Below are 25,449 nucleotides of genomic sequence, written 5' to 3' on the forward strand. Positions count from 1 at the left end.
ATTGTTGTCTATTTCTACAGTTCTGGAGGTTTTCGATGGTTCCTAATTAGCCCGTTCAAAATGTCTGCCTCTACTTTAGGTAATAGATACTCTTGAAAGAAGCATGGAGGTCATCACTACCCAAGAAAAAAAGAGAATTTATTGATGGTAGAGTAAATTAATCCAGGTGTTCTCATGTGAAACATCCAGCAAGGACTCTTATCTAATCAGATGCAGCCACTGCATAGCATTGACCTATGTCAATGACTCCCATCTGCTCCTCAGAGAGCTGGTTTCCGAAACCACTACTAGAATCACTCCAATTAGCATGCACTCCATCACCTAGCCTGGCTATGGAAATGAGCTTCCTTAATTAATTGATTTGTTACACGTTAATTGAATCAATTCCAGAAATCTTTAAGTAAGAGTTGATCTGAGTTGGGGGAAGATGCAAGATGCTGATTACAAACACTTTTTATTCCTGCAGCTAAAGCAAAATTTTCACAATCCATTCATGAGGTTACGGGTAAGAAAATGTACCCCATTAAGACCTTGTTAGAAGATACTTAGCAATTTCTGCTACACGTTATACATGAACTGTAGAAATGGAGACAAAGCTCCTGCCTAAAGCATCCTGGGAACATAAATCCAGTGCAAGCCTTGCTCTACAAGTCCGAGAAAGATGAAGAGCTCAGAGAGATGTTCTGTTTCCAGATATAACAAGTCACTTTGGCTTTGTTGCCACAACTCCTTTATAGACTTCTCCGGTTTGGATTCCATCATAATATTTTTTAGACTTCAGACGATATTTAGGAGTTTATTATGGAATACAAAATCTGCTGGAATGGAATTGGAGACTCTTCAGGGGAATAAACGGCTGCAGGATAGGCAGGGGTGGAGATAAAGAAATGGGGTGGAGAGGAATGGTACATTAGTTTCTATGACAGGTTGTAGCGCCTCTATAAGGGCTCAGTCACACAGGAGTTTTTTCGCATGATTTTTTAGGCGCAAAACTGATGCACACAAAAAAATTGCGTGACCGAAGCCAGCATCATGGCTGAAAAAAACGCTGCTAGCAGTGTTTATTAGCCCAAAGGGCTCGGTCATACGGGCGTTTTATGCTCAAAAAGAGCGCTGCCCGCTATCCTTTGCCAAAGCTGTGGCAGAGAAGAACGATGTTCTCCCATTGAATTCAATGGAGCCGGCAATACAGCCGGCTCCATTGAAAGCAATGGTCTGCCGGCAAGCGCTGTATTAATTTTCGGTGAAGGGCTTCAAATATAAGCCCTTCCCTGAAAACAATCTAAAAAAAGTGTAAAAAATAAAAAAATATATATACTCACCTTTTTGCAGCTGCCGAGGATGAAGGTGGAGTAATGGTGTGGGGAATGTTTAAAGGGTCACTCTGATATGTTCATTTATTATATAGCTATCGGTGGACGGAAGAAGAAGGGACTCTCTCCTGGTTTGTGCTACAGGGCTGTAGCAACTGTCCTATGGGCAGTGTTCTTGTGGTGTACAGAGAAAGGCGTGCTGAATAGCGACGTCAGTGCCAAGTGGTTCCTCCGTCCCCTTCCCTCCGATGATGCTCAACTCATACTGGCGAAAAAGTAATCCCAGTCAGTTGGGAACAGAACTGCTGCAGGTATCCATTGTCAATGGGCCTAAAGACTGTTTAGTTAGACAATTATCAATGTTGGTTATCCCAATCAACCGGGCTAGGACTGATTAACAACCGCTCATATGTACTCTTGGACTTTATTGACAGGCTGAGATATCCCGGATCACAAGTTACCATTTTCCTGTTTTACAGTTAATAAAGTGTTGTTTGCTCAACAATGGTGACTCCTGCACCCTATGGCCATCAGGCTGACATTGACCCACAAAACCGTGAAAGCCCCGGATCCACCACCTGCAGCCCCCTTACACGCAGTTTTGGTTTACATGGTAAAATATGGAAAATGTTGCCATGCAGAAGAGGTGCAATGGACACATTGTTTACCCCTATAGCTATAAACTTCATAATAAGAGGTCGTGTGCCAACAAACTTTGGCAATGGTGTGCTATTTTACTAAATAGACTGTACTTCATAAATTGTGTTGACCTGAAGTGCAGCCTTCTAGTTCTAGCTCGCACGTATAACTCCGTTTTTGTGTCACTTCTTCCCTCGGTCTATTTTGACGCGATCCCTTATAGGATTACGGTAATGATAATCTGCTATTCCTTGCACTTAGTGAGCTGACAACAAAACCGTAAGAAATAAAGCCAAACAGCTGGTTTTGTACACAGAAAAGCAGAGAAGAATAGTTATTATTAATTAAGTTAATTAACAGAAAGAATTAGAAGCTTCTCAACAATTATGTCGTGGGAAGGACAAACTTTATGAGGCATAGATTCATTATCCATCATTATTCAGTCAACGCTGGTCCAGAATATAAAGTAGTAACGTACCGCCAGAAGTAAAATTATGGCAAATTATTGTTTGTTCCAAGTCACGTTATCAGGGTCTCAGAGTGTAACCTATTTATGGGGCTGACTCTCCCATCTCACTGCAGCCCCTGCTGCATCAGTGTCTGCAGAGCACACAATTCGCTGTGTATAAAGTATGATAGTTTAAAGGGGCTGTCCCACTTTTAGCTATTGATGACCGATCCTCAAGGTTGGTTATTAATATCAGATCAGCAGGGGTCGGCTGCCCAGACCCCCATTGATCAGCTGTTCCCCCAGACCAGTGTCTTAAAGTACGGAACTGTGTTGTTGCCAGAAGCAGACAGCTTCGTACATTGTTCAGTGTCTAAGCGTGGTATGTAGGCTGAGTTCCATTGAAGTGAATGGGACTCAGCTTTCAATACCAACTCTTTAAATTCTGCTGTCAATTATGACAACAGCATTTAAATGTTCCGATCAGCAGTTCTGAACGTTCCCCTGTGATGTGATCATGAAGTGTCTTCCGGGTGAAATGGCAGCTGGGGGTTTTGTGGAGGTCCATGTACTACTGCATATTAAAAAGTGCCTAAGACCTGTCTAGAAAGAATGCATGCAGAAACACCATATATTGCAATACTTTAAAGTATTGCAGTATATGGTATAAGTGATCAAATGATCACAAGTTCAAGTTCCTTATGGGAAGAAAAAAAAAATTAATAAGTGATCAAAAAGTCATTTATACCCCAAAATGTTAATGACCAATCCTGACGATAGGTTATTGATAGATGAAAGTGGCGCAACCCTTTTAATGTACTGTAGCAAAAAAAACTACATCTCAAAAGGCGATGCTTTATGGAAGGTAAGCTGAGCTTTAGTGGGGTGGCCCTACCTTACATCATTATATTGGCATTTCTTATAATCTCAGCTATAATACTTAAAATGGAGGTGGGGCTCCCTACTTAGAAGGTGGGGCTCCCTACTTAGGAGGTGTGGTCTATAAGCAGATCTAAAATTGTTGCATTTGGACAATAATCTTCGGCCTGTTCAGAGCATTATATAACACAGACTATTATGAATTTCGATGTGTTTTTGTTCCTCTTTGCATATTTATTGGTATTTCACCAAGAAGCTTTTAATTAAAATCTAGCAGTTTTACTCATCACTTCATATGGTCACTGGAAGGAAAACAATATAGCAATTCAGTGTTGTAAAATATCCAAGTCGTAAACCAATATTTCCGTTCAATTTGACATACTGGTTTGCCAAGTTCTACAGAGCCTACAGATGCCGGTAATATTATATGCCGAAATTTCTATTACAGGGGATTACTGTAAGAAGGGGCCGAAGGGCCAATAAAGCTGTCAATATGTGCAAAAATTCTATGTACATATAAATAAAGTTTTCAGACTCTCAATAAATTTGTATGTACTTTTCAGTTTTATTTCCGGTGTAGGATAATGTGAAAATCATTTATTTTCTCCAGCCAACGTTTGAAGCAAAAACATGACTTCAATTGAGCCATGATCTTGCTCTATGGACATTAGCTAACTTACGGTAATAACTACTAGGATTGCAGGCGCGGCAGCGGTTATGGAAGCCAGTAGCTAAGGGAACCCATCTCCAATCAGTGGAGGTTCAGCTAGTAATACAAGAGGGTAAAAGGTGCAAAGCTGAACTGGGAAGTCAAGGACAGTTGAAGATGCAGAAGACTGAGGAGAAACCAATATAATCATCTACCTTTTAAGTCTTGAACTCATTAAAGGAAGTTCTTGAGATGGAACTGGTTCGCATACTTTGTGTAGCTGTTGAACCCCATAGTTATCGTTGAAGGCCAATGTACTTTAAATGGGTGACTTACCTGTAATATGGTAGCTCACTTGACGGTTTATGTCTGATGTGTCTTCATCCCAGGTACTGAGTATGGCAACCACTTCTCCTGGGGCATCACTTTCCTTCACAAATCCTTTATAGGTTCCTTGTTCGAAGATGGGTCCATTGTCATTGATGTCTGTGACGGTCACAGAAACAATGGCAGAAGTAGACAAAGACAATGTTTCTCCAAGGTCAGCTGCCACAACGGTAAACGCATAAGTGGGATTTCTCTCATGGTCCAATTCTTTGAGTGTACTTATCCAACCAGTGTTTGAATCAATGGTGAATGTTTCTAAAATTTTATCTTCTTCCCTTTCTGAAACAAGACTGTAAGTCACTTGCCCATTGGCACCCCAGTCTGCATCAACCGCTTTCACTTGGATCACACTGGTTCCTATCGGCATACCCTCCATAATGACCGCATCATAGTGCGTGGAATCAAATATTGGCTTGTTGTCATTCAAATCTAAGATCTTGATTTCTACATCAACAGTAATTAAGACATCAACTTTATCCAGAGGTACAGAGGCAGCCACTTTGAAATGAAACACAGGTATGGATTCATGGTCAACTTTTTTGTCCAACTTTAACATACCGGTGTCCTTATCGATGATAAAAATGTTATCCTTGTTATTTTCAGGATATTCACCATTGACTATGCTGAATAAAGCCTCTTGAATAGGTTTAATATGGAATGAGTCTATTATAGTTCCAATCAAAGTGTCTTCTGGGACAGCGAATGTATATTGAGGTTGGGCAAAAGTAGGTAAGACAGTTTCAGAGGGTACGACATGTATGTATACAGGAATAAGAGAGTGCTTCATAGGAATGCCCCCATCTACTGCTTTTACGAAAAATGAGAGAACTGTATTTTTCAGCTGGTTAAAGTTGCCTTTTGTAACCATCCAACCATTGTCAGGATCAATTTCCAAAAGGTCTGCTACTGAAACAGAAGCCTCGCTGTATAATGAGTAAGTAATTCGAGAGTTGGCACCATCGTCTTCGTCAAAGGCTTGCACTTGAGTGACAAGGTGACCTTTCTCAACGTCAGCTTTGACACTTGCCCTATACTCCGTACCTTTAAATTGTGGCGCATTGTCATTTTCATCCACCACTAATACTTGGACAGTACAAAAGGCTGCCCGACCACCACCATCCAGAGCTCTAAGAAATATATGAATGTCCCGCTCCAGTGGATTTTCTCGATCAAGCTTTTCTGTAGTAACGATCTGTCCCAATGTGTCAATAAAGAATCGATTTTTGGCCAAGTCATTTATTATTGTGTAGGTGACGTGTCCATATAATCCTGAATCACCGTCGGTTGCCTTGATATAAATGACCTTAGTGCCAACAGGGGCGTTTTCTCTAACTTCACTGACATAGACACTTTGTGCAAAAACAGGGCTGAAAAGATTTGCCCCAAGAATCTTCACATGGACTTGCGCGGTACTGGTAAACAGGCCATCAGACACGGAGATATTTAAACTATGCATTGGTTCCATTCCTTGCTTACGATGGTTAGAAAGGGTAATGACACCACTCTTACTATCCATGACAAAGTTCATACGGTCGTTTCCAGACAAAATGCTGTACTCCAATCTATCAACGTCAGTACTATCTGCATCAGAAGCTTGGACACAGGTCACGAAATGTCCTCTAGGAGCCAGCTCACTCACATACGACTCATAGATCAACTGATTGAACACTGGAGGATTGTCATTTAAATCTGTTATGTAGATAGTAACAAGGACCTCACTACTTAGGGATGGAAATCCATTATCGGTTGCCCTAATTTTCAAGACACTTTTCTGGGAAACCTCATGGTCCAACAGGCGAGCTGTGAGTATTAAACCACTGGTACTGTCAATGTGAAAAGAATCAGTGTTGTTAAAAATGTCCTGAACAATCTGATACCTTATGATCTTGTTATTATCAGAGTCGGCATCTGTGGCAACCACTTGTAAAACCGGTGTCCCGATAAGGGAACTTTCAGATAAGGTGGCGTTGTATGAAGGAAACTGGAAAATTGGTGGGTTGTCATTGACATCGTTGATACTGATGTCCACAATGACTTCGGCCCGGGCACTAGTGAGTGAATCACTTGCACGTATGGTCAATTTAAAGGAAGGGTTTGATTCAAAGTCCAGTTGGCTTACCACACTCAAAACACCTGTGTCAAAATCGATGTTAAATTGGTTATAGGGGTCTCCATCAACAATGGTGTAAATGATCCCTTGGCCTTCTGGGCTTGTAGCATTAATACTCAAAATTGGTGTGTGCATCTCAACATCTTCATTTACAGAAGCTGTATAAAAGGCTTTGTCGAATACTGGCATGGCTTTATTGACGATGGTGACAGGAAGCTCAACCGAAGCTGACAATAAAGGATCACCACGATCTTTGGCAATGATGATTAACATGTACTCTATATTTGAAAGATCTGAGTCAAAGGTTTTTTTCAAGGTAACACTCCCATTTTGCTTGTCAATTTCAAAATGGCTGTAATCATCTTCCAAGAAAAATGATAGCTCACCATTTTTACCCTTGTCTTTATCTATGGCAGTCACTTTATAAATCAAAGTTCCTGGCTCAGCATCAACCTGAACGGCGGCATAGTATGGAAGACCTACGAAGACTGGAGCATTGTCATTGATATCTTCAATGTTGACCTTGACCACCACTCGAGCCACGCGGAGGTTGTCCAATTCCCTACTTGCTTCTACTACTAATTCATAGATCTCCTCTTCTTCTCTGTCAAAAGAAATCCCTGTGGTCTGAATAACTCCAGAGGTAGACTTAATTTTGAACTTATTTCCTGGGTTTAATATAGTATATTTTAGTGGCTCGTTCAAACGGTGGCCAACAGCATTCACAACAGCTATCTTTGTAATATTAGTGGTGTTTTCTGGTATAGAGGCAGAATAAAAATCTTGGGTGAAGTAGAGACCACTGTCCATAGCTTCTTTTACGAGTATAGTCACAATGGCAGTACTATAAAATTTGCCGTCTGATACTTTGACCATGAGCATATAATGATCTTTAGATAAACTGCTGTTTTTTACTGTTATGACCCCACTGCTAGAATCTATTATAAAATGGTTGAGGTTTCCTTCTGTTAATGAATAACTTAACTCTGGTGGTATGGCTAAATCTGGATCACGAGCGCTAACTTGAAGAACTTCTACGCCAACGTAGGTCGGTAATAGTAAAGTTGTTTCAAAAACAGCTTCGGTGAATACTGGAGGGTTATCGTTGACGTCGCTTACTTCGATTGAAACTTCAACTGGGCTTTCGGCCGTAAGTTGAGGACTTCCGCTATCTCTTACATGTACATGGAAATGGAAGTATGAAATGGTTTCATGATCCAAGTAGGCTATAGTTCTGATGGCTCCAGTGCTGGAATCTACTGTGAAATACTTTTTTGCTGTTGACTCAACAATCTGGTAAACAAGCAAAGCATTTTGGTTGCTATCTGCATCTGTGGCTCTTATCACTAATGGGTTTTTATCGGAGCTCCTAACGATGCTATTTATGGGGGCTGCTTCACTGATAGTACCTACATACTGAGAACTGAGGAAGACAGGTGGGTTGTCATTTTGGTCAAGGATGTGGATGTTGATAGTGGTGTTTGAAGCCATGCCTGCCATATTTGTTGCCTGAACAGTGAGCTGGTAGGAAGATATTAGTTCATAGTCAAGTGGCTTTTGAGTTGTTACGACTCCAGAGTATGGATTGATGGAGAAGGCTCCTTCTGTATTCCCAACTTTGATTTCGAAAACCAACGTGGATTGACTTATTGCGGACACCAACACAACCGGCGTGCCCACCTCTACATTCTCATGGACTTCAGCTTGATATTCAGTCTGGGTGAATTTGGGATTTGAATTGTCTGACATGACTAAGGAAATTCTCACAATAGCGGCTGCAGAGAGTGGTGGGCTTCCTCTATCAATAACCTTGACGGATAGTACGAATTGACCCATTGTAGATAAGTCTGGCTCTTTTGACACAGTGATGATGCCCAAAACTGGTTCAATTTTGAACATGTTCCCAGTGTTCCCTAAAAAGAAAAAAAAAAGAAAAAGAATACAAAACATTAAGACAAGTAACAAAAATATTAAAAACAATCACACAGCAGATTCCCCAGTAGTTACACGTCGTCAATCTGTACAGGCTCAGGGTGGCCTTACAACACAAGGTTACTCTACAGAGAGATGAATTGCAGGCTACTGTATGTCACTGGTATTAGATGATGTGCCTAGTGAAGTGTGAAGGATCAGGTCACTACTGACAATTTATTCTGAGACAGGCCGGGTGCTTTATGATTTGCAATTAGAGTACGGACATGTGTGTGTTTCGCCTCAACAGTACAAGAGGTCGTGCAGCACTAGAAAAAGCCTTTTGCTTGCATTTCTCAGAGAATTTTTAGATCTTTTTGGTTATATGTATTATACTTGAACATTTTAAAAGGGGAACTAAAAAATATTTTCGCCCTAACATTCACATCAAAGCCGTGTATCTATACTACCAGTGGGAAAAACTGGAAACCTAGTGGGGGTTTTTCGCCCAGCTTTAGCCCATTTTCTCACCCCTTAGTCTTGCTAAGCTGTGCTCCGGTTGTACAGATATATCAAATGCCCACTTTATTAGAGACCCCTAACCTTTCATTATTGGAGCTTCCCTGAATGGGAATTAGACCCATAACCCTGGAGTACAGAATAAAATAAAGTAAGTCAGTTTTCTGTGGATCAGTTTTAGTGTGACTCCACATTATATTGGAAAATCCAGCGATCTGAGCGACTTCCAACGAGGCCTGGTAATCGGTGCTAGACTAGCCGGCCGGGATTTCACTGACAAACTTGTAGGTTTTCTCGATTAACAGTATGAAAAGTGGAGAGAGGGTTCAGTATGTTTATTTTACAAAAGCCGGAGTGTCTCTGTGTGGTTATTTGTTCCATATTTTGTTATTCACCAATAATGTTGCGAAACTTACTAGTTCTTTAAACTAAGTCCATGTCAAGCAGGTCAGATGGGCGGAGGGTGCAGCCGGTAACTCTCGCAGAGTGAAATGTGATGAGAAATATATAAACGGGGCCCTAGTCTGGGTGTGACGCAGTTTACTCGCCAGCAGATGTCTCAATCTCATGATAAAAAGGGAGGAAGCACGGGAAACGGGCCAAGATTGTCCTTCGAATAGGAGTACCATCAACGGGAGTCAAGGTGCCCCACGCACTCATGGCCTGTATGGAAAGAGACTTTATTTGCCCAGAGGGGAGCTACTCAGTCCTACTATGGGTGATCCGCTTCAGCAGATGTTCCACCAGCACCTATCCCGAATCTGTAGAACCCCATTCCTGCCATCTCTAGGAGTTCCACAAGAGTATACAGGGAACAGTTCAGTATTAGGCTCCGCCCTTCGTAAAGCCGTACTAGCCAGTCCAGCCCCCATGCGTTCTCCAGTCCTAAAAAAAAGGTCACCACAAGCTGAACTGATGACGGCTATTTTGTGGCATTTTTGTACAATCCCTTTAAGTATTTTAAGGCAAATTATGGAATCTGTGTCAAGTCACTACAATATTCTAACTACTATGCAGTGACTGCAAAGAGTCTTAAAGGGTTTCTTTTAAAGTCAATTTAACCCTTGCCAATTAATTGATTTCTGTTTAAGACTCTATCCTTACAATGTGAATTTGCTGCAAAAAAAAGCATCAGTCCCACACAAAACCTATGATGGGGTGAAGTAATTTTAACCTTTTTAACCAAATGTACTCTACAAGGAGGTAAGTTCTAGACTGGACCGGGGAGAGTCTCTGGATCTTGTGTATCTGGATACGTTTGATCCTGTGCTGCATAAAAGGCTGGTAAAAATGAGAATGCTGATCTCGGTGAGAATGTGTGTAAGGGGGTAAGTAACTGGTCAGTGATTGAAAGCAGAGGGGGTTTATAACTGATTGGGTCACTGTTACTAGTGGGGTACCACAGGGGGCAGTATGGGAGGGGGGGGGTCAATGTTACTAGTGGGGTAACACAGGGGGCAGTATTAGAGGGGGTCACTGTTACTAGTGGGGTACCACAGGGGGCACTACTGCGCCCTCTTCTTTTTAATATATTTATCAATGACCTGGTAGAAGGATTGCACAGTAAAATATCAATATTTGCGGAAGATATAAGACTATGTAAAGTAATTAACACAAGAGAGGATAGAATGCAGTTTGCAAGAGGATCTCGATGAGTTGGGGTCTTGGGCAGAAAAGTAGCAAATGCAATTTCATCTTGCATCACTTCGGGAGGTAGCAGTCCTCTGGCGAGGCTGGCAGTGGGGTTCATATTCAAACGAGATATCGCAACGCACAAATCGTGCGCGAGATTCTCAGCCGTGTGAAACCGGCCTAACACCAATAAATGTAAGGTTCTGCACATGGGCAGAGGAAATACATGTCACCATTACACATTATATGGGAAACCACTGGGAAACACTGACATGGGAAAGGACTTGGGGGTTTCAGTTAACTATAAGCTTAAATGGAGCAACCAGTGTCAGGCAGCTGCTGCCAAGGCCAATAGGATCATGGGGTGCATCAGAAGAGGTCTAGGGGTGCATGAGGAGAACATTGTCTTTACAAGTCACTGGTCAGACCACACATGGAATATTGTGGACAGCTTTGGGGATCGGTACTCAGGAAGCTCATATCAGAGCTTGAGTGGGTACAAAGTGGGCAACTAAAGTAATAAACAGAATGGATGGACTACAATACCCAGAGAGGTTATCAAAATATCAGGGGACAATATAGAGATCTCTCCCATCATCTGTTTATACCCAGGACTGTGACTATAACAAGGGGACACCCTCTACGTCTAGAGGAAAGAAGGTTTCTACACCGACATGGAGGGGAGTTCTTTACTGTAAGAGCAGTGAGACTATGGAACTCTCTACCTGAGGAAGTAGTCAAGGTGAACTCGATGAAAGAGTACAAGAGGGGCCTGGATGCCGTTTTTGAGCGATACAATATTATATGTTATATCACTGATTACTTCAGAAAGCATCAGTGATCCGGGAATTATTCCGATTGCCAGACTGAATTCGGGAAGGAATTTTTTTTCCCCTTAATTCACGAAAATCTCAATAGTTTTTTTTTGTCTTCTTCTGGATCAACATCGGGGTGGGGGGAAGTGTTTTAAGCCAAACTGGATGGACATGTGTCTGTTTTCAGCCTTAAATACTATGTTACTATGTTAAAATGCAACAAAACGTGGGAGTATATTTCATCATAGATGCTGGAAAAAACATCAGACTTTTAAGTCCGTTGACAATATAAATGTATTGTGAACAGAGAAGCACTTCAGTGAGAGAAGAAAGAAAGAAAAAAAAGACGCCGTCCCGGAGTACAATGTCCTTCTATACGTCTTTGAAAGGACCGAGATGAAATGTGAGAAAGTACATCTTCCCGTAGAGCGTAACAAATCCATGAAACAGCTGCCAAACATGGGCCATGTAGGGAAATAAATTAGCTGAATTTAGAATTACATGGGGCATAAATATAGAGCCCCGGGACTTGACAGTAGTACACAGGTCTATCAAGCCACTACACATTACAGTCTGCTGTTTTTAATTCCTTTTTTTGCCCAAGTCTTCAAAATGGCCAAATTTCCGAAAGATCTATGTCAAGCGAGTGAAGCATGATGGAGTCTGGGGTATATCCTACAACTCTACAGCCGTGGACTGACCATGTTGTACAGAAGGACTATATTGTTATAGGCCTGCCAGCACCACGTTCGCTCCTGAAAAAAGTGTGCCTATTTGTACGGTAGCATGTAAGCCGGTGCCAGTTAGATCTTCAGATCAATAGGCAACATGCAAAAATACTAATACAGTTGATATGAGAAGTCAGCTCAGGAAACATTCTTGGCGAAACTCAAAGACTGTGCAAGTTGTGAGAGGGCAAAATCTGGGCATCATACTGTATGAAAAGAAAGGTATCCACCAGAAATTATCCAACATAGACTGGCCCTATATACCAGCTACCTGACGTGATACATCTTGCTCCTAGTTAGATCTATAAGGATAACGTTTTTCCTTGTGGAGAGCACACCTCAAGGGTGTAAGTAGGCAATGCAATGCTTCCTGGGAAAAAAGCTATGCAAATGAGTGATGAAGTCATCCTAAACAGTGCCACTGATTGGACGTTACAGTAGTTACCCTATGAGTTAGTGAATGAAATTTAAGCAGGCGTTGTAGCATGACTAGGTATGTAAGCTGAACTATAGTACCAATGTGTATACACAACTGATTCAGGGTTCCTGCTCCTCACCACTGCACAGGACAGTTCTGGTTGGCTGAGTGAGAGGCCATCAGTGTGAGTTCAAGGGTCAAGTTAATCCTTGTGGAGAGCACACCACAATGGCATAGGGAGACTTACAGGTCATGCAACACTCCCTGGGAAAAAGCTATGCAAATAAGTAATAAAATAATCCTCCACGGTGCCACCTATTGGAAGATACAGCAGCTACGCCCTGTAGTCTTAACGGGTTAAAAGAACGTACACCCAGAGTCATGTTGTAAGGTTGAATATTGACTCATAGGTCAGCTAACCTCCTATAGGTGGCACTATCAGGGATTATTCCAACACTTATTTCCATAGCTTTTTCCCAAGGAGCATTGCATGGCCTGTAGGAGTCTCTACACCCTCCTGTTGCTCTCCGCAAGGAGAAATATAAGCCCTGGATCTATATTGATGGCCTCTCATCCAACCAATCGGATCTGTTCTGTGAAGTGATGAGATGCAAACCCCCTGAGACAGATGTATGAACACGGGTACTTTACTCTGGTGGCATAGATCTCTAGTCATGTTTCAAGGCCTGTTGAAATGTAGAATATTGCCTCATAGGGAGGCTAACTAGCAATAGGTGGAGAATTATTCCATCACTCATTCACATAGCTTACAAGGAGAAGAATACATTAAAATGATGTGCATAAAAGGTAAACCCCCTTTATAACACCATAATAGATGCAAATTTCACAATAAGATATAGATCGATAGATAGATAGGTAGATATGAGATAGATAGAAATGAGATAGATAGATAAATAGGTAGATTGATAGATATGAGATAGATAGATAGATGAGATAGATAGATAAGATAGATAGATAGATAGATAGATAGATAGATAGATAGATAGATAGATAGATAGATAGATAGATAGATAGATAGATAGATAGATAGATAGATATGAGATAGATAGATAGATGAGATAGCTAGATAGATATGAGATAGATAGATATGAGATAGATAGATAGATAGATAGATAGATAGATAGATAGATAGATAGATAGATAGAGCGATATGAGATAGAGTGATATGAGATAGATAGATAAATAGGAGATAGATAGATATGAGATAAATAGATAGATAGATAGATAGATAGATATATAGATATGAGATAGATAGATAAATAGGAGATAGATAGATGTGAGATTGATAGATATGAGATAGATAGATAGATAGATAGATAGATAGATAGATAGATAGATAGATAGAAAGATAGATAGATAGATATGAGATAAATAGTTAGATAGAAATGAAATAGATAGATAGGTAGATGGATAGATATGAGATAGAGTGATATGAGATAGAGTGATATGAGATAGAGTGATATGAGATAGAGTGATATGAGATAGATAGAAAGATAAATAGATATGAGATCGATAGATATGAGATATAATAATAATCTTTATTTGTATAGCGCCAACCTATTCCGCAGCGCTTTCAGGCATGGATAAATGCAAAACAATACAACAATTACAATGTGAGGTACATTGGGTTTGAAACAAATGGGGTGGGTGGTATAGGAGGTGCAAGGGGGGAGTGGGGAGGAGCGAGGCATGGGGAACACAGGCAATAGGGGATTTCCTGCGGGGCGGGGGCGGTAAGGAGGTACAGGGATACAGGTCGTATGCGATAGGCAGGGTGGAGGTGTGGGGAGCCATAGGGAGGGGCGGGGGACTAGATCAAGGGAATATGGTATGCTTCCCTGAAGAAGTGTGTTTTTAAGGTACGTCTGAAATTTTGTGCAAGGCATCCGGACATGAGATAGATAGATATAAGATAGGATATAGATATGAGATAGATAGATAGATATGAGATAGATAGATAGATAGATATGAGATAGATAGATAGATAGATAGATAGATAGATAGATAGATAGATAGATAGATAGATAGATATAGATATGAGATAGATAGATATGAGATAGATAGATATGAGATAGAAATATATGAGATAGACAGATATAAGATAGATAGATAGATACATAGATATGAGATAGGATATAGATAGATGGATAGATAGATATGAGATAGGATATAGATAGATAGATATGAGATAGGATATAGATAGATAGATATGAGATAGGATATAGATAGATAGATATGAGATAGGATATAGATAGATAGATATGAGATAGGATATAGATAGATAGATAGATAGATAGATATGAGATGGATAGATAGATAGATGATAAATATGAGATATGATATAGATAGATAGATAGATAGATAGATAGATAGATAGATAGATAGATAGATAGATATGAGATAGGATATAGATAGATAGATATGATATAGATAGATATGAGATGGATAGATATGAGATAAATAGATAGATGATAGATATGAAATAGGATATAGATAGATATGATATAGATAGATAGATATGAGATAGATAGATATGAGATAAATAGATAGATGATAGATATGAGATAGGATATAGATAGATATACGATAGATAGATAGATAGATAGATAGATAGATAGATAGATAGATAGATAGATAGATAGATATGAGATAGATAGATATGAGATAGATAGATAGATAGATATGAGATAGATAGATAGATAGATAGATAGATAGATAGATAGATATGAGATAGATAGATAGATAGATAGATATGAGATAGATAGATATGAGATAGATACATAGATAGATAGATAGATAGATAGATATGAGATAGATAGATAGATAGATATGAGATAGATACATAGATAGATAGATAGATAGATAGATAGATAGATAGATATGAGATAGATAAATAGATAGATGATAGATATGAGATAGGATATAGATAGATATACGATAGATAGATAGATAGATAGATAGATAGATAGATAGATATGAGATAGATAGATATGAGATAGATAGATATGAGATGGACAGACATAACAAGAACAGATAAAACCTCATACATTCCTGGTGGGGTGATAGATGAACAGTAATGGTCGGTAAATGTGAGCTCCCAGTTCTCTGCTGAATACATTACACATATTACTACACAGAGAGGCTCACTTACTGTCACTAGGTTCGGTCTCTCACTCTGCCTATCACACAGCAGCAGCCCCAGTCTGACCACAGAATCTACTGCATGTTTCCCTCTGACATTTAGAAAATGTCATTGATTTCACAAAATTTGTCCAATGTGTGAAATGGAAACTGTGAAGTGTAGACGTTTGCAGATACAAAGATCTTTTAGAAGTTCACTATAAAGGGTAGGAAAAAAGCTCAAATGTGTGCAAGACGATATCAGTCATGATTACATGGCTAAATAGATATGAGGTAGGTAGATAGATATCAGAGAGATAGATAGATATGAGATAGATAGATAGATAGATATGAGATAGATAGATAGATAGATAGATAGATAGATAGATAGATAGATAGATAGATAGATAGATAGGAGATAGATAGATATGAGATAGATAGATATGAGATAGATAGGAGATAGATAGATATGAGATAGATAGATAGATAGATAGATAGATAGATAGATAGATAGATAGATATGAGATAGATAGATATGAGATAGATAGGAGATAGATAGAGAGATAGATAGATAGAGAGATATGAGATAGATAGATATGAGATAGATAGGAGATAGATAGATATGAGATAGATAGATAGATAGATAGATAGATAGATATGAGATAGATAGATATGAGATAGATAGATATGAGATAGATAGGAGATAGATAGAGAGATAGATAGATAGAGAGATATGAGATAGATAGGTAGATATAAGATAGATAGATATGAGATAGATAGATAGATATCAGATAGATAGATATCAGATAGATAGAAAGATATGAAATAGTTAGATATGAGATAGATAGGTAGATATATGATAGATAGATAGATAGATAGATAGATAGATAGATAGATAGATAGATAGATAGATAGATATGAGATATATATGGTAGATATGAGATAGATAGATTGATAGACAGATATGAGATAGATAAGATAGATAGGAGATAGATAGATAGATAGATAGATAGATAGATATGAGATAGATAGATAGATAGATAGATATGAGATAGATAGATAGATAGAAGGTAGATAGATAGATAGATAGATAGCACAGGGAACAATGAGGTGAGTTTCAGGGAGGTTTTTTGTATTTTTATTGTCACAAAGATGGCACCAATACTGTGTGGGGCCACAAAGGCGGCATGATTACTGTGTGAGGGCACATGTGTGACACTATTAATGTAGGGAGGCACTATTTACGTATAGGACCACTATTACTGTGTGGGGGCACTTTTACAATGTGGAGACTATGGATGGAGTATTTGGTAGAGGTGAGGAAAGATGTGGATGTACTGGAAAAGTGAGTAGCCAGAGATGTGTGTTCAATTCTGCAGAAATAAGTCAATGTTAAAAAGGTCATCATGGTGGTCTGGGCCAAATGAAGAACAAAAGTAAAAGTGAATTACTCCAATCAGAGATGACACCACCTGTGAGTCCCTGGATATCAATGTATTGTAATCACTTATAAGATCTGTATATATAGTTTTTTCATTTGTTCTTTGGGGAAAGACATACATCCTTATAGACTCAAGCAGCGCCACAAGCTTGCAAGCAAGGCAGGGGGTCGAGGTCCAAAATTTGCCCCGGGGTCCAGAGGACTCTAGCTGAGCTCCTGCTTAGGACATGGTCTTCTAATGATTAGCTTATTGTTGGATGTCCTGATGCAAGAACCCCTTGAGATCAGCTGTAAATTGAAGGGGGACCTGTTATCAAGTCCTTGATTTCTCTGTAGCGCCACCACAGGAGAAATTAAGTATTACATATTTGCCATTAAAACTCAGTAGCCTTTTTGGAAACTGCGACGTCTCCAAGATCTCTCAGGCAATTCAGAAGAGCAGTCAGTGATGCCAACACTTCTAATTTAATTAACCCCCGCTCTTCAAGATCCCCCCAATACTCACACCTCTCTGTGTCTACATGAGCTTCCTCCGAGTTTTCCAATTTCCTCCCACACCGAAAAATAATACAGATTATTGCCCCTAGTGCGTGTAATAGTAAAATTAGATCATCAGCCCACCAGAGACAGGAAACTAGAATGGCTATTACAATCTATGTACGTCGCTGTGGAACGCGCTGGAGCCTTATGGGCAATAGGAAGTAAGTAAATCTTTGTTCTAGGCTGTGAGCGCTTTAATGATGTTCTCCTAAAACAAGATCCCACAAAGCGTAAGCAGGCGATTCACAGCTGACTGCCATGAGTCTGTATGATGTATTAGTCATGTACAGTAATATAGCCTCCAGGCAAACTCGGCACAAACAAATACACAATTATACGCTTGGCTACGGATCCAGGCGAGGAACTGCTAAAACAATCGGTTTAATGACTATACCATACGGCGCTGGGGCTCAGGTATAAAGTGTCATGTACAACGCACAATGCCACAGATACAGACGGCCCGCTGCACACTACTTCCTCCCCTGCAGATGTTTTTGAGGACTGGAGGACCATGTGCATGTAATGTAGATTTATATACCGGGTGAACCCGACACCCGCTGCAGTCACTGAGGTCGTTACATCAGAGTTCGGTTTAACCCCTGGGGTATGATAAGGGTTTACATATCCATTATCCAAGGGTGTAACTGTTAGGGGGCCCAACAAAGAGCTTCAGTAGAGGGTTAACATGAAGCAAAGTCTGTAACAGGGCCCCGAACTATGATGCATTGTTTATAATACGGGTCTAGGTCGAAAGGACCTTCATCCCCCTTCGGTGCTAGGATGTGAATGTGTCCTCCGCACCCCCTATAGTTATTAATCTGAGAGATAGTATATTGTGGAAAGCAGAGTACTGAGTTGCGGGGTGGGCTTGAAAGGAAGAGTAATGGCCATAATAATGCCCTCTCTACTTCTTGAGTGAGTAAAGTACCAATCGGAGGTCTACTTTCTGCTGCCCTCCTCACCTCTCACAGCAGAAGTCTATAAGGGAGTGCTTCCACCTGCAATGCCACCAGAGAGCAGCCTTACAGACTGTGAGAGGAGGCCTCGCCCCTTTGATAACATAGTTCAGTGGTGGCGAACCTATGGCACGCATGCCAGAGGCGGCACGCGGAGCCCTCCCTGCTGGCACGCATCACCATCAGCCGCTCACCACACTAGTGAAAGCCTGCAGGGGCCGCGGCTCCCCTGCAGGCATTCACTCATCAGTGCACTGCCATCAGCGCTGCTATCTGCGCTGATCCCGGCGCACATTGTGACGTCAGTGTGCAGCAGGGATCCTTCTCCCCTGTCCCCTGACATCTCCTACTTGGTTCCGCGAGAGCAGGGGGAGGAGGCATCCGGCAGCACGCTGACATCAGTGTACACCAGCGATCAGACAGAAGAGGTGCGGCGCTTCCATAAGGAGGAAGGGTAAGTATGTTGGTCTCGCAAGGGGGGGCATTATTACTGCTGGGGGACAGGGCCTTATTTCTGCTGAGGGGCCGCTGGGGAGGGAGAGGGCATTATTACTGCTGGGGGGGGGGGGGGGGGGACAGGGTCTTCTTACTGCTGGGGGGCCGCTGGGGGGTATAGGGCATTATTACTGCTGGGGGGGGGGGGTCACTAGTATTACTGCTGGGGGATGTCACTATTATTACTGCTGGGGGGCCGCTAGGGGGGATGTCACTATTATTACTGCTGGGGGGTGTCACTATTATACTGGGGGCCGTTGTGGGATGTCACTATTATTGCTGAGGGGTCACTATCATCACTGGGGGGGGGTGTCACTATTACCGCTGTGGTATGTTTACATATGGCAGAAATGGGCAGGGCTGTTTCAAAATAGACAGGGTGCAGATTTTGACTCCTTTTTGGATGCGGAAATGCTGCAGAATTTTCCACAGAAATTTCCGCTGAGGACATTCTGCAGTATTTCCACATCCAAAAAGCAGTAAAAATCTTCACTCTGACTATTTTAAAGCCGCCCTTTCCTTTTTAGAACGATGGGGGTAAAATTTTACGTCGTGATAAGCCCCGCCCCCTGATGTGTTGGCACTTTGGGCACTCAGTCTCTAAAAGGTTCGCCATCACTGACATAGTTGATGATGTGATTAATGCATTATTGGGGCAGGGAATATAGGGAGGGGTACACTGGCCTGGAAGCGGAGATACTGCTAGCATGTTCAGAAGAGACTATTTAGGAGATGATGGGCGGACACATATGGGGTGGGAGGTGGGGGGGGGGCACAAATATGTTTTGGGGGGGAAAAGTACACATACTTTTTGTGGGAGGCACATACTTTTCAGGGGGCTCACATACCTTTCATGAGGGTATAACATTCTGAGGGGTGCATATCTCAGTCACATACTTTGCAGCGGCACACTTTTTACATGGTGGGCACACACACTTTATAAGGGGGAAAACCCATACTGTTCATAGGGAAGCAAATATTCTGCAAGCGATGCATAAACCTTTCAAGAAACACACATATACTGTGGGGGGTGGAGGAGTACAAATAGTTTTTAGGGGAGGCACATGTATCTTTAAGGGGACATATACTTTTCAGGGGGTGAATGCTCTTTAGGAGGGGATCACACTTGTCATAGAGGCACACTTTTCACAGGGTAAGCACATACTTTTTGTGAGTGCACATACTTCTCATGAGAGTACAAAAACATTCTGAGGGGCGGACGTACTTTTCATGGGGGTACAAAAACATTCCGAGGGGCGCATATCTCGGTTGCCTACTTTGCTGCAGGGCACACACTTTTTGCAGACACACACTTTTCACAAAGTGGACACACACACTTTTTGGGGGAGTGCCCATACTTTCCAGAGGATAGGTCATCAGTAAAAAAAAATGGGAAGACAACCCCTTTAAGGAACGTCCATCAGTACCTGTTTCTATGGAATATATAAGTTCGGCATTTTCTCCTTTGTCTCGGTCCAAGGCGGTGACTTGTATGACAGCTGAGCCAATGGCGGCAGATTCAAACACAGACGCTTCATACAATGGACTGGTGAAGTAAGGGCTGTGGTCATTAGCGTCTTCGACAGTAAGTGTAACTCGTGCCAGGTTCCTTCTGTATGGGAATTCTTGATCTTTGACCTTTATGGAAAGAACGGAGAAATGGCAGTGAATTATTCATGAGCCGAGCTTTGTCTTGTCAATGAACGTTACGGCAGAACTGGGTCAGGTGAAGTCAGAGCGACCCCGGAGTAGAGAGCAGCGAGCCAAAATATGCGCAGATGTGAGCTGACCCGCTGCCGCTGATAACGACTTCCTATTAGAATGAAAATATCACATTTGAAAAAAATATTTTGACACATGTGAACCATCGCTGGCAACGGAATGACTTCACCCAAGAATCCACGCTAGCATATCATCTAAATAGGTCCAAAAATCTGTGCTGCTCCTTACTAGAAAGCGGTTAGAACTTAGTTTTCTAATACAGAGCTCCAAGTTCCCTGCATAGTCATAAACTTAAGTGCTGAAAATGCTGACTACTTCCAGCCACCACTAGGGGGAATCTAGAGCATACTGTTTTTGCACTGAACTCAATAAGTAGCAGATATACTGCATGTTTATAGTTTCTAGACAGCAAGACTAAAGAAAAAACACTAAAAATTATATAAAGGCGGCAACATTTGTAGATTTTACTATATGATGGCTACACTGAATGGCCACTTTATTATAGACCCTGGCCCTTTCCCAATTGGAGCTTCCCTGCATGGAAATTAGAGCTGTGACCCAGAGGAGCAGCATACAATGACAAGTTTTCCATAGATCAGTTTCAGTGGGAATCCACATTAGATGGGAAAATCCTGGGAACTGAGCTACTTCCAACAAGGCCGGGTCAACGGTGCTAGACTAGCCGGGGCCGTGATTTCACTGCCATCTTTGGGGTTTTCTCATGCAGCGGTACGGGGAGTATACCAAGAATGGTGTGATTGAGGAAAAACATGCAGAGAACAGAAACAACTCGTCTTCAAAAGGGGTCAGAGGAGGATGTCAAGAATTGTTCTGATAAATAGATGTTGCACAGCATAATACAACACTGGTGCTTCAAATAACTTGACTGAATGAACAACTCGTCATTCCCTAACATGGATGGGTTATAATAGCAGACAGACAGTTCCAACACCATTGCTGTTTAAGAAAATGGCGAGAATCCAGTGCGCAAAAGAGAGAAGGATATCATTGAGCAGCAGAAAAACATCTCCTGATCAGATGAATCCAGATTTCTGTTGCACCGTGCTGATGGGAGGGTCAGAGTTTAGTGCGAGCAGCATGATCTGATGAACCCTTCCTGAGCAGAACATGTCAGGACCTCCATGTAATTTGTGACAACTGCAAGAAGCTTCCCGTCCGCAGGGGCCAACACTCCTGTAGAACGATTTCATCACCTAGTGGAATCTATGCCATGATGAACTGCTGCAGTTCTGAAGACCAAAGGAGGTCCAACGTACCATTACAGTAAGGATATGGTGGGCCTGGGTCTCATGGTCCAGCCTCTCCGCCGTATACAGTGTGCCGGTACTGGGATCAATGCGGAACTTCCTCATGCTGTTGGGGTCGATGCTGCTGTGGATGATGTAGCTCAGCTTGTGGTTCTCATCCTTGTCTGTTGCCCTTATCTGTAGAAGTTCAGTGTCTGGGAGGATATCTTCTGAGATTACCGCATCATAGCTCGCCTGGGAGAACTCTGGGCCGTTGTCATTATTGTCAAGGACTCGAATAAGAACCTGAAAGAACAAGAGAGACAAAGACAAAGTGAGCAGGTGAATAGGAAGGTAGTATAGTACAACCAAACAGTGCACAGTATGGTGCTGCTATGTATGTGTGTATGGTACCCACAAGACGGAAGGGCCAGCTAAGACCTGCATCTTCTCTCTTTCCCATGAGCTATTTCCCCTCTCCTAAACTGCAGCAATGGGGAAAACAGCAAAGGATTGTGGCGATAGATAGATAGATAGATAGATAGATAGATAGATAGATAGATAAATAGATAGATAGATAGATATGAGATGGATAGATATGAGATGGATAGATATGAGATGGATATGAGATAGATAGATGGATAGATAGATATGAGATAGATAGAAGATAGATAGATAGATATGCGATAGATAGATAGGAGATAGATAGATAGATATGCGATAGATAGATAGATAGATAGATAGATAGATAGATAGATAGATAGATAGGAGATAGATAGATAGATATGCGATAGATAAATATGCGATAGATAGATAGGAGATAGATAGATAGATAGATAGGAGATAGATAGATAGATATGCGATAGATAGATAGATATGCGATAGATAGATATGCGATAGATAGATATGCGATAGATAGATAGATATGTGATAGATAGATATGAGATAGATGGATAGATAGATATGAGATAGATAGATATGAGATAGATAGATAGATATGCGATAGATAGATATGAGATAGATAGATAGATATGCGATAGATAGATAGATAGATAGATAGATAGATAGATAGATAGATAGATATGTGATAGATATATAGATATGAGATAGATAGATGGATAGATAGATATGAGATAGATGGATAGATAGATAGATATGAGATAGATAGATAGATATGAGATAGATAGATATGAGATAGATAGATAGATAGATAGATAGATAGATAGATAGATAGATAGATAGATAGATATGCGATAGATAGATATGTGATAGATATATAGATATGAGATAGATAGATGGATAGATAGATATGAGATAGATGGATAGATAGATAGATATGAGATAGATAGATATGAGATAGATAGATAGATAGATAGATAGATAGATAGATAGATAGATAGATAGATAGATAGGAGATAGATAGATATGAGATAGATAGATATGAGATAGATAGATATGAGATAGATAGATAGATATGAGATAGATAGATAGATAGATAGATAGATAGATAGATATGAGAGAGAGAGATAGATAGATAGATAAATAAATAGATTTGATAGATCTCATAAATGAGTTAGTTCACTATCTGTGAGTAATATGGAGCCCATACTGTACAGTTTATCTCCTCAGAAGTTCCATATGTATTTCGGGTGGCTGTACGGGATAAGGATGTGGTGAGTCAAATCACACTCTCTCTTAAGCCCCATGCCAAAATCACGCTCCTTTTTGTTTACCTTGGCTAATATTTTTTGGTGATAAAGACGGCACCTCTAGATTCGACCCAAAAATGCTGAAGCCCTGACTGTGAAGAAGCACATAGTGTACACCGGAGTCATATTGTCATCCCTGGTCTAAACTATTTACTATGGGAGAACCCCCCCTAGCCCAGCAGCAGCAGAGCCCCCCCCCCCCCCCTCAGACAGCAGCAGTGTGCTGCGGTCTCACTAATCTCCTCCCGAGCCGCAGCATTGTGCCTCACACAAAACACTTCCCCTAATATGTTTAGTCTGTGCGATGTGTCTGCGCCATCAGCACTCCGCTCACGTCCCGTCTTACTCGCTTGAGTTTCCCACACTTACAAAAGTTTTAACAAAAGGATCTCTTGGTCCAGTAGCTGCACAAATGAGAGACGTTATGGCCCGATACTCAAGCCGGCAATTAAAAAGATGCGCAACAAAGTAACTGCTAATAAAGGCCAACTGTATACATTAAAACATGGAACATAGAAGCTCCCTACAGCTGCGAGTCGCTATGACTCCCTCGGACGGTTATATACGTATACTTGGCATCAGATTTCCTATGAAAATGTACAGTTACATGCTGATGTAGCAGAGATGAGTGGGCACTCTGTCATATTATGTACTGAGCTTGGTTCTAGTGCTGTATTTATATTATGAGATTGGTTTTGGTGCTGTATGTATGTTATGAGCTTGAGTCTGGTGCTGTATCTAAGTTCCGAGCTTGGTTCTGGTGCTGTATTTATGTTATGAGCTTGGTTCTGGTGCTGTATTTATGTTATGAGCTTGATTCTGGTGCTGTATTTATGTACTCAGCTTGGCTCTGGTGCTGTATTTATGCTATGTGCTTGGTTCTGGTGCTGTATTTATGTTATGTGCTTGATTCTGGTGCTGTATCTATGTACTGGGCTTGGTTCTGGTGCTGTATCTATGTACTGAGGTTGGTTCTGGTGCTGTATCTATGTACTGAGCTTGGTTCTAGTGCTGTATTTATATTATGAGCTGGGTTCTGGTGCTGTATTTATGTTATGAGCTTGATTCTGGTGCTGTATCTAAGTTCTGAGCTTGGTTCTGGTGTTGTATTTATGTTATGTGCTTGATTTTGGTGCTGTATTTATGTTATGTGCTTGATTCTGGTGCTGTATCTATGTACTGAGCTTGGTTCTGGTGTTGTATTTATATTATCAGCTGGGTTCTGGCGTTGTATGTATGTAATGTGCTTGATTCTGGTGCTGTATCTATATACTGAGCTTGGTTCTGATGCTGTATCTATGTACTGAGCTTGGTTGTGATGCTGTATCTATGTACTGAGCTTGGCTCTGGTGCTGTATTTATATCATGAGCTTGGTTATGGTGCTGTATCTATGAATTCCTATTTCAGTCAGTCATGGCTGTGATGGCAATACCAGTCTGTACACCGCAGTGCGGGTAGTTGGAAGTAGGGAAACAGCGAACCGGCTGTGCTATTTCTACAACTCCTACTTTTATGCGCATTATGGAAATAGTGTAGAGCAGCCTTCATTATTTCTGTACTCCTGACCACCACATACAGCTGGCTGGGTCATGTAAGCTCAGTACTTGAGATAGGGGCAGGTCACAGAGGTGGATCCTGCATCTATCAGACTTTTAATGCATATTCCATTAAAGTCTGAAATGGGAATACCCCTTTAAGTGCAAATCCTGGTCCTGTTCCATCTGTACATTAGAAAACCCTCATTGTTAC

The 25,449-nt window shown here is 41.1% G+C and overlaps 1 protein-coding gene across 3 annotated transcripts in view; it reads right to left on the reverse strand.

Annotated features, from left to right (window-relative positions):
* Window positions 1–25,449, reverse strand: part of FAT3 (FAT atypical cadherin 3) — a 522,893-nt gene that overhangs the window by 92,199 nt on the left and 405,245 nt on the right. For all 3 annotated transcript variants that reach the window (XM_066587016.1, XM_066587025.1, XM_066587006.1), the window contains 3 exons: window positions 22,021–22,296; window positions 20,449–20,659; window positions 4,265–8,338 (listed from right to left, as the gene is read on the reverse strand). In XM_066587016.1, coding sequence (XP_066443113.1) covers window positions 4,265–8,338; window positions 20,449–20,659; window positions 22,021–22,296 — 4,561 coding nt within the window. The remainder of the gene's footprint in view (window positions 1–4,264; window positions 8,339–20,448; window positions 20,660–22,020; window positions 22,297–25,449) is intronic.

Source organism: Eleutherodactylus coqui, chromosome 1, assembly GCF_035609145.1.
Source record: "Eleutherodactylus coqui strain aEleCoq1 chromosome 1, aEleCoq1.hap1, whole genome shotgun sequence".
Lineage (NCBI taxonomy): Eukaryota > Metazoa > Chordata > Amphibia > Anura > Eleutherodactylidae > Eleutherodactylus > Eleutherodactylus coqui.